The sequence below is a fragment of the Hemitrygon akajei genome, chromosome 1, assembly GCF_048418815.1.
Source record: "Hemitrygon akajei chromosome 1, sHemAka1.3, whole genome shotgun sequence".
Taxonomy (NCBI): domain Eukaryota; kingdom Metazoa; phylum Chordata; class Chondrichthyes; order Myliobatiformes; family Dasyatidae; genus Hemitrygon; species Hemitrygon akajei.
The window spans coordinates 6,828,582-6,845,485 of record NC_133124.1 but is presented as its reverse complement, the minus strand read 5'-3'; the positions used below and the strand labels follow the sequence as shown (position 1 = coordinate 6,845,485).

General features: G+C 40.6%; 1 protein-coding gene and 1 long non-coding RNA gene across 4 annotated transcripts in view; one reads left to right on the top strand and one right to left on the bottom strand.

Moving 5' to 3' along the window:
* Window positions 1-2,124: 2,124 nt before the first annotated feature.
* LOC140715579 (uncharacterized) lies at window positions 2,125-8,940 on the bottom strand. The gene is made up of 2 exons (XR_012096172.1): window positions 8,857-8,940; window positions 2,125-3,521 (listed from the first exon to the last, which is right to left on the bottom strand). It is a non-coding gene; the product is annotated as an uncharacterized lncRNA (long non-coding RNA).
* A 180-nt stretch (window positions 8,941-9,120) lies between these two features.
* taf2 (TAF2 RNA polymerase II, TATA box binding protein (TBP)-associated factor) overlaps window positions 9,121-16,904 on the top strand; it is a 110,822-nt gene continuing 103,038 nt past the window's right edge. For 2 of the 3 annotated variants that reach the window (XM_073028229.1, XM_073028401.1), the window contains exon 1: window positions 15,549-15,644. In XM_073028229.1, coding sequence (XP_072884330.1) covers window positions 15,570-15,644 — 75 coding nt within the window. In that variant the 5' untranslated portion in view covers window positions 15,549-15,569. Of the gene's footprint in view, window positions 10,036-15,548; window positions 15,645-16,904 lie in introns of those variants that run through there. The other variant, XM_073028318.1, reaches the window with a different exon arrangement.

Here is a 16,904-nt window from a genome sequence, read left to right as displayed (position 1 = left end):
ACAATCTTGAATTGTGAAGCTTTGCTCCCTCTAGTGGAAGATGATAAACACACAAATACAACTGCAGATGCTGTTGTGTACGCAGTGGAAGATGATGATTGGTGTCTATATTGGTAAAATTTGTACTTTTAAATTTTCACTCATGTATACTCCATTCATCATAATGAGTTTTATGTATCTCAGTAGTTGAATTGTGTCCATAGAAATCTGTAGCTATATAAGCACAAACCTGTTTTCTCTGTGGGTCAAATTCAACCTACACTCCACGCTTCAGAAACAGCTTTTTATCCTGACATCAGATTCTTGAATGGTCCTTTTGTTGTACAATTTATTTATTTAGTAATTTATAGTGATTTTATATCTCTATTGTACTGCAGACACAAAACAACACATTTCACAGCTTCTCCCTTTCCTTTCCAGTCCTGAGGAAGGGTCTCGGCCTGAAACTTTGACTGTTTCCATAGATATTGCCTGACTTGCTGAGTTCCTCCAGCATTGTGTGTGTTACTCTGGATTTCCAGCATCTGCAGAATCTCTCGAGTTTATTATTACAAACCATATAAGACAGTGATAATAAACCTGAGGAACATGCACAAGATGCTGGAGGAACTCAGCAGTCAGGCAGCCTCTGGAGAGGAACTAAACGTTAATGTTTTGGGCCAAGACCCTTCATTGGGCTGTTTATTCCTCATCATAGGCTATTTCGAGAAATTTCAAAAATCTGAAGTGCAAAGGGACTTGTGAGTCCTCATGCAGGATTCCCGAAAGGTTAATTTGCAGGTTGAGTCAGTGGCGAGGAAGGCAAATCCGATTTTAGCATTCATTTTGAGGACTAAAAAGTTCAAGTAAATTTATTCTCAGAGTACATGCACATCACCATATACAACCCTGAAATTCTTTTCCTGCAAGTGTATTTAGCAAATCTATAGAATAACTGTAAACAAACTCTGCAAATGCAGATAAAAAAATAGCAATAAATAACGAACATTAAATAACAAGACAAATGAGATCTTAAATGAGTGTAGTTATCCCTTCTTGTTCAAGAATATAAAAACAAGGATGTAATGTTGAGACTTTATGAAGTACCGGTGAGGCCTCATTTAGAGTATTGTAAGCAGTTTTGGGCCCCTTTTCTAGGAAAGGATGTGCTAAAACTGGAGAGGTTTCAAAGGAGGTTCACAAAAATGATTCTGGGATTGAAAGGGTTGTCATATGAAGAGTGATGGCTCTGGCCTGTACTCACTGGAATTTAGAAGAATGGGGTGGGGGGGTGGATGTGGAGAGGATGTCATTTTTTATTGTCATTTCGACTATAACTGCTGGTACAGTACATAGTAATAATGAGACAATGTTATTACAGGACCATGGTGTTACATGAAACAGTACAAAAACTAGACTGAACTACTTAAAAAACAACACAGAGGAGAAAAAACTAGACTACAGACCTACCCAGGACTGCATAAAGTGCACAAAACAGTGCAGGCATTACAATAAATAACAAGACAATAAGCACAGTAGAGGGCAGAAAGTTGGTGTCAGTCCAGTCTCTGGGTATTGAGGAGTCTGATAGCTTGGGGGAAGAAATTGTTACATAGTCTGGTTATGAGAACCCAAATGCTCCAATGCCTTTTCCCAGATGGCAGGAGGGAGAAGAGTTTGTATGAGGGGTGCGTGGGGTCCTTCATAATGCTGTTTGCCTTGCGAAATGTAGTGTGTAGTGTATGTCTGTAATGGCAGGAAGAGAGTTTCCGATGATTTTCTCAGCTGACCTCACTATCCGCTGCAGGGTCTTGCGATCCGAGATGGTGGCAATTTCTGAACCAGGCAGTGATGCAGCTGCTCAGGATGCTCTCAATACAACCCCTGTAGAATGTGATGAGGATGGGGGGCGGGTGGGAGATGGACTTTCCTCAGCCTTCGCAGAAAGCAGAGCCACTGCTGGGCTTTCTTTGCTATGGAGCTGGTGTTGAGGGACCAGGTGAGATTCTCTGCCAGGTGAACACCAAGAAATTTGGCGCTCTTCATTTTCAATCTTTTTTTTAATTGATTTTCAAATAAAGAATATACAAATCAGAAGAGGAGTTTAACAAGTAGATAATATAAAAGACATATAAACAGCAATAGTAAAAACAGAAAGTATATAATGTCAAAATCAAATAGGTAAAATATTATGCTGTTATGTATACAATGGTCAAGAAAAAAACTACAACTCCTCATAGCAATCATAAAAAAAGATTGGAAATTTTATTGATAAAGAAAAAAAACCCACTAAACTGAAACAAGAAAGAGAAAGAAAAAAAAGGAAAGAAAAAGAAAGATTGGGCAGTCCAATTGAGGATAAAATTAGAAAAAGGAGAGAAAAAAACACATCCTTCCAGTCATCTCTGAACCTTCATGGATAAGGATTTCCCCAAAGAGAATAAAGAAAAAGAAATAAATAAAAATAAATCAAATCATGTGAAAATATTGAATAAAGGGTCGCCAGACTTGTTCAAAATTAAAAGATGTATCAAATGTCCGGCTTCTAATTTTCTCCAAGCTTAAACATGACATGATGGAGGAGAGCCAATAGAAAACAGTAGGCGGGTTAAGATTCTTTCCAGTGTAGCAAAATAGCTCTCCTAGCCAGTAAAGTTGAAAAAGCAATCACATGTTGGGCAGAAGCAGACACTTTGCTTGCTTCCTCTGGAATAATCCCAAAAATTGCTGTAAGTGGATTAGGTCAAACATCCATATCTATAACTAGATAATATTCCAAACACATCCCTCCAAAAATTATTTAAACTTACACATGACCAAAACATATGAGTTAGAGTAGCCACTTCTGCATTACATCTGTCACAAATAGGGCTTATATTAGGAAAAATATGCGCCAATTTATCTTTGGACATATGGGCCCTGTGTACTTTCTTAAACTGAATTAAGATATGGCATGCGCAGATAGATGAATTATTGACTAAATAATAAATTTTACTCCATTGATTATCTGAGAGTGAATGTTGAAGTTCTACTTCCCAGGTGCGTTGAACCCTATCATTAGGCGATGTGCAAACATTCATTAACTGTTTATAAATGATAGCTATTAATCATTTTTTAAAAGGATTAAACTGAAAAATAACTTAAGCCAAATTTAAAGAGCAGGCCAAGGGGTAATTTGGTAAAAAATCATGTAAAAAAATTCCTAACCTGTAAATACCTGAAAAAATGTGTATTAGAGATATCATATTTATCCATTAACTGTGAAAAAGACATTAAACAGTCTTGTAAAAACAAATCTAAAAAAGTTTTTATTCCCTTAATTTTCCATGTTAGAAAAGCCTTATCCAAAGTTGATGGTTTAAAAAAGCTGGTGCTCTTAACAATCTCTACCGAGGAGCCGTCGATGTTCAGTGGGGTTGTCACTCCATGCCCTCCTGAAGTCAACAACCATCTCTTTTGTTCACATTCAAGAGACAGGTTGTTGGCTTTGCACCAATCTGTTAGCCGCTGCACCTCCTCTCTGTATGCTGGTGGAGGGAGTCCTGCTGGGACACAGTAATTGACAAGGGTGATCAAAAGCTCAGAATCAGGTTTATTATCACTGACATATGTTGCAAGATTAGTTGTTTTGTGGCAGCTAGTACATTACAAGACATAAACTTTTTTAAAGTTATAAAAATCAATAAATAGTTTATAAGATGAATGATAAGGGAGTGTTTAGAAATCTAATGGCAGGGGGAAGAGCTGTTCCTAAAATGATGAGTGTGGGTCTTCAGATTCCAGTACCTCCTCCCTGATGATAGTAATATGAAGAGGATTTGCCTTCAGATCTGAGGACAGCGAACCTATTAATCTGTGGTATTCATTGCTATAGATGGCTGTGCAGGCCAAGACATTGGATACTTTTTTAAGGTGGAGGGTGATAGGTTCTTGATTAATCATTGGGTCAAATGTTACAGGGAAAAGGCAGGAGAATGACCAATAAGATATTGGAGCAGAATTAGGCCATTTGGCCCATTGGGTTTGCTCCACCATTTCATCATGGCTGAACCATCCCCAATCTCCTGCCTTCTCCCCATTATTCCTTCATGCCCTGACCAATCAAGAATCTATCAACTTCTGCCTTAAAAATACATAAAGACTTGGTCTCTACAGCTGCCTGTGGCAAAGAATTCCACAGACTCATCACTCTCTGGTGAAAGAAATTCCTACTAATCTCTGTCTTGAAAGGATGCCCCTCTATTCTGAGGCTGTGTCCTCTGGTCTTAGATTCTCCCACGATAGGAAACATCCTCTCCACATCCACCGTATTAAGGCCTTTCACCATTTGATAGGTTTCATTGAGGTCACCCCTCATTCTTCTGAATTCCAGTGAAGACAGGCCCAGAGCCATCAGATGCTCTTCATATGACAAGCCAGTTTTGTGAACCTCCTATAAACCCTCTCCAGTTTCAGCACATCCTTTCTAAGATAAGAGGCCGAAAACTGCTCACAATACTCCAAGTGAGGCTTCACCAGTGCTTTACGAAACCTCAACATTACATCCTTGCTTTTATATTCTAGTCCTATTGAAATGAATGCTAACATTGCATTTGCCTTCCTCACCACAGACTCAAGCTGCAAATTAACCTTTAGGGAATCCTGCACAAGGACTCTCAAGACCCTTTGCACCTCAGGTTTTTTTTTTGTATTCTCTCTCCATTCAGAAAACAGTCAACCCTTTCATTTCCTCCACCAAAGGATGTGATGGTGGTGCAGAGGGGATTAGCAGGGATGGAACAGAAGAACCAAGCTGATTAGGTGGAACAAAGACTACTGGACACTTCCTCAATCCTGAATCCCAATTTGTACAGGAATTATGTGAGTTATGAAGAGAGACTGGAGAGGCTGTATCTTACATTCCCAGGAGTGAATCAGGACAATAGAAGTGAAGCAGGCAATTGGGCATATACTGCCCACGAAATTATCACTGATGTGGTATTACACTATGGCAGTGGTTCCCAACCTTTTCTATGCCCCACACCCCTAGGAAATGTTTGATTAATGTTCACACCCCCTACAAAATTAGTATCACATTTGAAGATGAAGAAGTCTAATTTCTAATTTTTGAACCACATACAATACTGTGGGTGAACAAATTGAACTTAAAAAATAAGCTTTTAACTCAGTGCATAAAATGCAAATATAAATTGAGCAATTAGATTCTAATTTATTCAGAATAAATTGTAAACAGTAAAATCAATCCCAATTGTGAACGTAAAATTCAATGACTTCTTTGCTCCTGCTTCTCATTCATGATTTTGTCAAAACGTGAAACTTTCTTGCTGACTGCGATCTGCAGGTCTGCCTGTAGATTCAGGCGATTCCTAGATTTTATCTTGATTGACAAAACAGAACTGAATCCAGATTCACACAAGTATGTTGTTGCAAATGGAATGAGGACACAGAGTGCTTTTCCACCAAGTCTTGGGAACATATCCAGTGCTGCACACCAAAACTCCTCCAAAGTCTTGCTTTCAAATTGCATTTCAAGAGCTCGATTTGTCCACAAATCAATAAGATCTTCCTTCAGCTCTTCATCATCTGACATTTTCTCCAAACTGTAGGAATATGGATTCATGATCCATTCTTCTGAAATCTTCAGGTCTCCAGCAGCAAAATATCCATCAAATGATTCTGACAGCATTTCCAAATGAGCCACAATTTCTTCATGCACAATAGGAGTTATGGATCCAGCATCATTAACCATCTCTTCTAGTGAAGGAAAATTTGAGAGACTGCCTCTTTCTATCCTTCAATGCCAAAGACATAACTTTTCTTTGAAGGAATTCAACTTTTCACAAGCCTTCAATATGTTTATCCCTTTTCCTTGAAGAGAAACACTCAGGTCATTCATACAAGTGAAAATGTCAGCTAAGTAAGCCAGCATTTGGGCGAATTCCTGTGATTCCATTGCCCCAACCAGATCACATTCACGCTCCTCCAGAAAAACTTCGATTTCTTCCCGCAGTTCAAAGAAGCGGGTTAAAGCTTGTCCTCGTGACAACCAACGGACTTCCGTGTAGAAAAGCAAAACTGAATGTTCACTTCCCAGATCCTCACAAAATGATTTGAAGATGCGATGGTTCAAAGCACGCCCGCTGATCCAGTTGATGATCTTCACACAAGTGTCAAGGACTTTCTTCAAATTTGGAGGCAATGTTTTTTATGCCAAAGCATGCCGATGTAGAAAACAATGGGTAACTTGCAAGTCTGGAATCTCTTTTTTCATCAATGCAGAAAAGCCAGATTTATTTCCAAACATTGCAGGTGCCCCATCAGTGCACACACAACCAATGACTTTGATATCTAAATCATGTTTGGCAAAGAAGTCTGCATCACATTCTACGCAGTTGTGTTTGTTTTCAGATCTTTACAAAACAGGAAATCTTCCTTCACAGCACCATCATTGACATACCTCACTAATGTGATGAGTTGACTACAACTGGAGACATCAGTTGACTCATCCAACTGAATAGAGATTTTAAGAGGACTAGCTCTGACATCTGAGATGACCTGGTCCAAAATATCTTCACTCAAATCACTGATTCGGTTGTGAATGACATTATTTGATTGGGGCACCTGTTCAAATTTTTTTCTTGCTTCTTTGCCCAGGATAATTGTTGCCATTTCCAGTGCACATGGCTTGATGAGATCTTCCGCAATTGTATGGGACTTTTTGGATTTGGCCACTTTATATGAAGCTAGAAGTAGTGGTTTTTCAACAGAAACAAAACCTAATTTTGGAAGAGTTCCTTGTGAATCAAAACGAGCTCTTTTGATTTTCAATGACCCAACATCAGCTCCGCCATGCTTGTTCTTGAAGTGCTCTTGAAGCTTGGATGGCTTCAGATTTGAGTTGGAAAACACAACGCTACAAAGAATGCACTGGGGTTTTTGCAAGCCATCATTTCCTTTTGTGCAAGTGAAACCAAAGCACACATTTCAAAGGTTTTTTTTCTCTTAAAAGGTTTTTTTCTTGAATCGTTGATAATTTTGAATTGTGTTAGTTGAGGAGGTATCATGGTTAGCACCAAGGACTTTGAATCATGTGATGGGAGTTCAAAGGATTTTGGTTGGAATTGTTCTTTTGTGCACTTCTCAGTTTTGAAAGTTGCATGCCTGCCCATTTTTTCCCTTGTTCCAAAGGAGAGTTACAGAGCTTTGTACAAATGTAGAAAATTCAGCAATGAGAAATGATACTGATCACTTGATTGTCAGAGCTCAGTAAGCTTTTTTCTGGTAAGGCAAGACTCTTCTTGTTGTTTTACAAGTTAGCACTGTATTTATCATAGTGGGTTAACATAGAGCATATATGTCAAACTCAAGGCACGCGGGCCAAATCCGGCCCGCGGTGGAATTATCTTTGGCCTGCGAGATAATATCTAATTACTATTAAAGCTGGCCCCAGTAATCGAAGTGCCTATGGCGTATGATATGGCTAATGCTGAGTTTATTCAGGTAACAGGTTTTCAGGGTTTTTAGTGTTTATTCGGCAGTCTTCTTCATAAGAAACGGAATTTGTAAAGTGAAACACTTTGTAGTTATAGCAGAGACTGAGACACGAGAGCAGGCTGAAAAAACGGAGGCAACGAAAGCTGCGTTCGCACGCGTCCGACTGATCCGGCCCGCATGAAGCAGCATTTTGCTCAATCTGGCCCGTGACCTAAAATGAGTTTGACACCCCTGACATAGAGAGACTTCAGCATATCACGGCCGAGAAGGGACTTTTATAGCTACCATGATCTGAAAGAAATACACGCAGAACCAGAAGTGCTGGAAGAACCCAGCCAGGGTGTGCAGCAACTGTGGGAGAGAAACCAAAGTTTTGGATCAGCATCCCTTTCTCATAACTAGGGAGTGAGAGCATGATGGAATAATGGCAGCTTGTTCCAAAATCTGACACTCAGTTTTATTTTTAATTAAATACAGTGGCTTATTTTGAGTACATACATTAAAAAATACGCAAATTTATGAAGAAAATTCTAAAACTTAGACAAATTTCTACAGCTGTGTGGTGGAGAATTATATTAACTGGCAGCATCACAGCCAGGTATGGAAACACCAATGCCCTTTGAACAGAATATCTCACAAAAAGTGTGGATATGGTCCAATCCATCACGGGTAAAGCCCTCTACACGGAGAATTGATGCAGGAAAGCAACGTCCATCAACAGGGTCCTCCATCACCCAGACATGCTCACGTCTTGCTGTTGCCATCAGGAAGGAGATACAGGAGCCTCAGAGCTCACACCACCAAGTTCAGGAACCGTTATTACCCCTCAACCATCAGGTTCTTGAACTAGAGGGGATAACTTCACTTGCCCCACCACTGAACTGTTCCCACAACCTATCGACTTACTTTCAAGGACTTTTCATCTCATGTACTCACGATTTATTCTTACTTTCTTTTTATTTATTTATTTTTTGTATTTACACAATCTGTTGTTTTACATGTACTTCGATAAATTTATTTTTAACTTTGAAGTTAAGAAATCACGACCGAAGTTGCTCCAATAAACACGTTATCTACAATAAATACATACGACTAACACGTTGCATACAAAATACAAGAGATTCTGCAGTTGCTGTTAATCCAGAGTTACACACACAGAATGCCGGAGGAACTCAGCGGGTCAGGAAGCATCTATGGAAAAGTTTCGAGCCGAGACTTTTCATCAGGACTGGATTCTTCTCCATAGATGCTGCTTGACTTGCTGAGTTTCGCCAGCATTTTGTGTGTGTTACATACAAAAATTCATAAAGAAATACATTATATATAATACAAACACAAAGTACAATGTAACTACATACAATACACAGAATAAACAGCACCAACCCCGCTTGAGCAACTCATTCCTCCTCCGGCCGCCTTCTCCAACGTCATGAAATCACCATTTCATCCAATCACCGGCCGCGATCTAAAAACCATGGTAACTCCAGCCCCCCCCACCTTTCCATGTCCTGCTCATGACTCATAAATATCTTCGTTTTTCCAGACAGATAGCGATTGTCGGATATTATATACAGTATATTTGCACACGACTGATTCAGAGTTTTTGTACTTGGCCGTAAGGGATTTACAGAAGTAACTTTGAACTCTGGGTTAAAGGTTACAGTCAAGATGGCCGCTGTCAGGGACGGCGGTTCGGGAGCGCGCGTCCTGGGTTGTTGACCGGTTTCCCGCCGTCGGTGACGGGTCGCCGGCTCACACTCCCCTCGCCCCGTCCCCGGGATCATCCGCCCCTGTCCCAGCTCATTCTGACCCACAACCTCCTCAATCCGCCCGTTTACAACCCGTCCGGCTCACTCTGATCAGCAATTCCAGCCCTCTACCCGTCTGGTAACAACCCATTTCCCATCCCGCCGACCCCGCTCACTCCCCCCTTCCCCTCCCTGGGATAATCCACCCCGTCCGGCTCACTCTGATTCACAACTCCAGCCCTTTACCCGCCTGTTTACAACCCATTCCCCATCCCGCTGACCCGACTCAACACTCCTCCCTCTCATCCGCCCCTGTCCTGGCTCACTGACCCGCAACCTCCCTCCAGCCCTTGCCCCCTGTTTACAATCCACGTCCCCATCCCGCTGACCCGGCTCACACCCCATCCGTCCGCCGTTCACTATCGTTTCCCGCTCATACACTGATCAACTGTACCCCCCACCTCCTGCTCATACCTCTGTCAACTGGCCCCCTCCCTCCCTCCCTCACTCACTCTCGCCGTCCTTTCAACCACAAAGCTCCCCATTCTCACCCCTCTCCGGCAGACCAGCGGTCACTATTTAGCACCTCACCCTCCCTCCCACCGACCCACCCGAATCTGTAACTTGGGTGATTGCTGACCCAACCCTCCTCAAGGTGTGGAGAACCTTGCGCCCATCCTTCCCACCCCCAGTGTCTGAGATGAGAAAAGGCGGTGCGAACCGGCGAGGGATTTGAGCAAAAGGAAGAACGGCCGGAGACATGAACAGGAAGAAAGGCGATAAAGGGTTCGAGAGCCCGAGGCCATATAAGTTATAAGTATCTCCCTTCTCTTGGTTGTGTGTGTGTTAAATGTTGCTCTTCGTGGTCCCATATTCTTTCCAAACTTTGAGAAAAGCGGGATAGTAACGACAGCTTTTGAGGTTTTTCCCAAAGTAACTTTTGGAATGAGCAGCACAACCTTGAAGGGCTCCCAGCAAGGTCTTAGAGGGATGGTAGTGATAACAGTTTGTAGTTAGTAGCATCTTTAAATTTGGAAAGGATCCCATATGTGTACTGAGTGACACAGGGAGAAATAGGTATGTTAAGTTTAAGCAATATCATAAAGTATCATTTAACAACAACACTCACAAAATGCTGGTGGAACACAGCAGGCCAGGCAGCTGGACTTACCTTCATCAGGACTTGGGTCTCGGCCCGAAACGTCGACAGCGCTTCTCCCTATAGATGCTGCCTGGCCTGCTGTGTTCCACCAGCATTTTGTGTGTGTTGATATAAAGTATCATTTTCCTGGATAAGTTCAGGACAGAATCTAAAGCTGGGAGATCAGGGCAGAGTGTGGCTCTTGTTACTGGGAATAGACAAATGACTGGAATTGGATAGACATAAATCTTCGCTCTAAGATTACAGGAGATGCATGAGAAGTAAAGATCTGTAATAAAAAAACATTTGATGGCAGCAATGGCAAAAATACTGTAACTCAGTAGCAGTTTTCATTCAGAATCAGGTTTAATATCACTGGCATACATCATGTAATTTGTTGTTTTGCCGCAGCAATACTTTGCAATACATAATAATAAAAATTAAATTATGGTAAGTATACATTAAAAATAAATAGTTAAAAAAGAGAAAAAAAAGTAGTGGTGGTATTCATGGGTTCAGTATTCATTCAGAAATCTGATGGCAGAGGGGAAGAAGCTGTTCCACAATCATTGAGTGTGTGTTTCAAGGTTCCTTTACCTCCTCTCTGATGATAGCAATGAGAAGAGGTCATAAACATGAGAAAGTCTGCAGATCCTGGAAATTGAGAGCAACACACACAAAATTCTGGAGGAACTTGGGTCAGGCAGCATCTATGGAGAGGAATAAACAGTTAATGTTTCGGGCCAAGACCCTTCTTGAAGACTATAAAGGATGGGGGAAGATGCCAGCATGTCAGTGAGAGAGGGTTTTACTGAACTCCTGTTGAAGAGAAGATTTAAACAGTTGTAGAAGAGGTTATGCGTGGGTTCATTTGGTTTTGTTGAAGTCCAGCATTTCATTCTGGGAACAGCTTATGTTTATGAAGAACCTGAGATAATTTCATTCCAAGTAGACAAACATCTGAATTAAGATTTGGCAGTGGGTGAGGTTATTGAGATTATAAGAACATAACAATTTGAAGTAGCTGTGAGCCATACACTCTCTTAAGTCCACACCACATTTCATGTTTGATCTTGTTTCATCTTCTTTGGCAATAAAGAAAAATATGGATGCTGGACTCTAGATCATTGACATTCCAAATCAGTTCTCCCTCCAATCCTATTAGTGCCCAAGTGTGGAACATATTTAATGATTGAACATCCATAATCCTTTGAGACAGAATTCTAATGACTTATACCATTTGTGCTTAGAGATTTCTCCTTGTTCCACTCTAAATCAATAAAGATGGCTTGTATGACTACTCTTCTACATCTAGACTCTCCAACTGATATCTTGGGTATCTTCCCTGCAAGTCCCCCTCAGTTCCAATGACATCAATGTCTCAAATCTCCTCTCTGAAATCAAGAGTTAAAGTATGGTTAACGGAATTGAAGGCAAGTGGAAATGGTTGCCCCATGATGACAGGAAATGTATGCGGGAGATTTTATAAAGTGGAAAAGCCATTGCACTGGGGCAGTTCCACTGTCTCGACCTCAGGAGTCCTACTGAGTTCCTCCAGCATTTAGTGTGTGTTGCATACCATTTCCATTCCAAGTTACTCCTCTACTTAGTTACTTTATCATGTGAACCAGTACATTAGGGTCCTTCTATAAATCAATATTTCCTGAATTCTCCTGTAAACAAAAGTAAGGAAATAACATTCCTTTTTTAATGTAATGCATCTATCACCACCTGCCCATGTAGTTAATCTTTGCAGACAGCTTTCATCCATGGCTTGCTCACCCATCCAGATTTGAGTAGCATTTGATGCAAAGAAAACAGTTCAAAGTAAATTCATTTTCAAAGTACATATATGTCACTGTATACTGCGCAACCCTAGGTTTGCTTTCTTGCAGGTATATTCAATGAATCCAATAACCATAATAGAGGGACTGCATAGATTTGCTGTCAAGTTAGGTTCAGCAGATGAATGCAGAAAGTTTCAGGGAGATATTGACCGACCAGTTTCCTCCCACAGTCCAAAGACTGGGTTAATTGCTCATTGTAAATTATCCTGGTGACTAGGATAGGGTTAAATCAGGGTTGTTGGTGGTTGCTGAGCAGCGTGGCTGGAAGGGCACGTTCCATGCTGTAGCTAAATAAATCAATCTAAAAGTGAGGTGACCTTTGGATTTTAAAAAGATAACATCTAATTCTAAGAAGCTAGGAAATGTGGCAGAATAGTGGAATGAGCAGGTACAAAATGTAATTAGAAATGTCTTTGGTGTGATTATTTTATTTATTTAATTTAGAGATACAGCGCATAACTTGCCCCCAATGAGCTGTGTGGCTCAGCAACCCACATATTTAATCCTAGCCTAATTACAGGGCAGTTTACAATGACCAATTAACCTACTAACTGGTGTGTCATTGGACTGTGAGAGGAATCTGGAGCACTCGGAGAAAACCCAGGCACACATGACAAGGGAGTATGAACCTCTTACAGATGCTTGCATTTGACCTCTGAACTTTGACGTCTTGAGCTGTAATAGCATTGTTGCTAACTGCTACTGTGACTGAAAGTAATTTATTTATACCAATGACAGCCACTATCACACCTCCCAACATAGAACGGTTCTTTCTACTTTGATTAACTGTGCGAAACTGTTGTGGACCTAGAGAGTCTCCCCAAGGAAATAAGACAGTTCCTACAGAATGGCTTCAAGGTGAAGGAAATCAGTTGGGCCCTTAAAGGGGCTGAAAGAAAAACCAGGGAACTTAACAATGAGGAGGAATGCATCACTATCTTCGCTATATTTCCATGGTTTCTGGAAGGATCCCTAAGATTGTGAAGAAATACCTGATTAATACCATCCACAAACCTGTAAGGAAGCTCAAGTCACAGCTTATGCGGGTCAAAGATGACCTCGGACTCAGTTCGGGTGGTGTTCTCAGGGTTCCCCGTGAACGTGGAGCAGTGTATATCGGCCAGATGGGACGATTGGTGGAAACCTGCACCAAGGAGCACGGGAGGTGTATCCATTTGAGTTATCTGGAGAAATTGGCAACATTTGCAATGGCCATAGAATTGATTTTAATGGCACAAGACCACTATGCCACACCAATGGCTTTGGGACCACCTGACAAAGGAAGCCATTGAAATAAAACTAGAGGAAATGAATTTTAACAAAAACAATGGTCTTGCTCTAAGTAAGATCTAGAATTCTACTGTAAAAAGGTAGGAGAGCGGAAGCTTGATTGAATGAAGATTAAACAATCAGAAAGGACAGAATACAGGGGTATAGATACCTCCGGAATAGACATGCCCAGGCATCATCTCTGAAGAAGATGGCAGAGTTTGTCATTGAAATGTCAGGTATCAATTATAACTGACATTTGAAGCCCGAGAAGAGGTTATTCGTCATATCTGCCGGGAAAGTACGAGATCTTTTTAAAATTTATTTATTAATGGAGAAAATAAATGAAACAGGATGTTCACATTATCTGAGTTCAGGTATGGGCAAAGTTACATGGACCTGGAGGATGCAGAACTGTGTTGTGGTTCAGTTTAATTATAAGAATAGGCTGCATGAATTGTTTGTATTGCATACTTATATTACCTGAAATATTGAATTCTAATGGATTGTCAATTTGCTAACGTTGGAGAGGACCCATGTTCATAGATCCCTCAAAGTTGCTGCATTAAGTTGATAAGGTGATTAGGAGGGTGTATGGTGTGTTGGCTTTCACTTGTCAGGGGATTGAGTTCAAGAGCTGTGAGGTAATATTACAACCTATAGAACCCTGGTTGGACCACACCTGGAACATTGTGTTCAGTTCTGGTTGCCTCACTATAGGAAGGATGTGGAAGTTTTAGAGAGGATACTAAGGAGATTTACCAAGTACACTGTCTGGATTCGAGTGCATGTCTTAAGAGGAAAGATGAAGTGAGCTGGGGCTTTTATGAGAGGTGACTTGATAGAGTTGTAGAAGATGATAAGAGACAGATGGAGTTGACAATCAGAGACTTTTTCCCTGGGAAGAAATGGCTAATACAGGAAGACATAATTTTAAGGTGATAGGAGGAAAGTAGAGGGAGATGTCAGAGCTAGGTTCTTTGCACAGAGTGGCCAGAGGTGGTGGTAGAGGCAGTTACATTAGAGACATTTAAAGAAATCTTAGATTGGCACATGGATGAACAAGAGATAGAGGCTGACGTAGGAGGGAAGGGTTAGATTGATCTTGAAGTAGGATAAAAGGTCAGCACAACATTGTGGGCTGAAGGGTCTGTACTGTGCTGTAATGTTATATGTACTAAATATTGATAAGGTGTACAGTGGGAATGACTTCTGGGTGTGGACTCCCGAGCAATAGGTGGACTGTAGAAGAATGATGTTAGAAAATACTTCTGAACATTGGGCAGGTTTACAGGGCCTGTTTTTATCAAGTTTGTGCTAGATCCATCCAGGTACTGAAATGGACTTCACGATTAGACATAACGTTCTGTGGACATGTTGAGAATTCATGCACAATAATATGGTTGAGAAGGATTATAACTTCTGAGAGAAAGATTACGTATTTTGTTATTGATGAGGTAACTGTTAACCTGATGATCTTGTGAACTCTGGATGGAAAACCTGCTAACTGGTGTCAAAAATTGAGAAACTACCTTCTGTAATGTTAATCAAGGACAATGACAACTCAATATGGTCTCAGCCCAAAATATCACCTGTTCAATTCCCTCCATAGATGCTGCCTTACCTGTTGTGTTCCTCCAACGTTGAGTGTGTGTTGCTCTGGATTTCTAGCACCTGCAGAATCTCTTGGGGTTAATAGTTGCCTTTTTTCATGTTTGAAACAGCTGAGTGGAATATAACCTAAGTTTAGAGTTCCATTGTTACTTGTTGGAAAGAGTCACATAATTTTTTGAAGCTGACAAGGTGCACTTGTGAAATGTTCAGCAATGTACAACACGAGTAAAATACCACAATGTTGTTTTTCACTATATAATGGTGAAATTCTGGTTGCTATAGAGCTTCCTGAATTGTTAATTTATGATTATAATAGTACAAGAAAGATGCATTTCAAAAACTATTTATTTATACAGCAGGTACTCTGTAAATTTATAGTCTATGTTTACACATCAATCATACCGTATATACACATAGGGATATTATTGGCAAATGTTGGTGCTCTGCTCGTCTGTCAAAAAATATACAATGTTCTGAATGAGGTCTGTTTCACATTTTTATTGGTGGATTGACAAATTCCCTGCCGTGGATGGAGATCACTTGCAAGTTCAGGTCAGTGGCTATGGAAAAATGATCTGGTCTTCTGGCAGCCATCAGTTCACAGTCATGTACAGTGGATTCCGGCTAATTGGACCATCAGCTAATCCGGGCAGCCAATTATTTGGGACAACTCTTAGATTAGAACAAAAACTAATCAAGAAAATAGTTGGGATTCCCGTAGTTTATTTGGGACACCATGCTGCTTAATTGGGACAGGAGACTGTTGCTGAACAGTTTCTAACTAGCATCAGTTTTATCGAGGTGTTCTAATTTGTTCTGTTTCTCGTTTAAACACATGGTTTGTTACTCAGTTAAAATGGTAGTTTGTCTTTCATACCTTCTTGACTTTTTCCATGAACTTTCAGCTAATTGGGGCAGCCGCTTAACTGAGCCAAAATGTACTGGTTCCAACGTACTCTAATTAATCAGAATCCTCTGTATTTTAAAATCAACAATTATATTTTGGATTGTGTATCACTTCTTTAGAGTGATTTTACATGTTTCTGGAAGGAGTTCAGGAAATATTAGCGAAGAAACATTGCTCTATTTGTCATTTTAAAAAATGTAGTCAATTGCCTAATGACTTCTATTTGCATTGTAGAAATTAAATTCTGCACTGCAGACAGTTAGAACTGCAATTCAGCAGCAATAAGACACAGTTAACAGAGCATTTGGATTTACAGAAACTCTGCAGTCCTCAATCAGGACTTTTAATCTTAACCAATTAACCTTGTGAATAAAAGTGTTTTGTTCTGGATTCTGCTTAGGAGTAAAGTTGAGCCCTTGATGCTCTTTAAGTTTGTTTGAATCTGGAGCTGAACTACTTTATCTCCCCTCGAACCACATTCAATGTGAATTCATAACTTTTTATGACTGCTCACATTACAAGGCGATTCATAAGATTAAAAGAAAATAATCGATTTTCCAAGTATCAAACAAGAGAAAATCTGCAGATGCTGGAAATCCAAGCAACACACACAAAATGCTGCAGGAACTTGGCAGGCCAAGCAGCATCTATAGAAAAGAGTACAGTTGACGTTTCGGCCGAAACCCTTTGGCAGGACTGGATAGAAAAAGCTGAGGAGCTTAAAAGCTGGGGGAGGGGAGAGAGAAACACAAGGTGATAGATGAAACCTGGTAGGTGAAGGGTGAAATAAGGAGCTGGGAAGTTGATTGGTGAAAGAGACAGAAGGCCATGGAAGAAAGAAAAAGGAGGAAGGAGCATGAGAGGGAGGCGATGGCGGGCAAGGAGACAAACCGACTATATTCTTT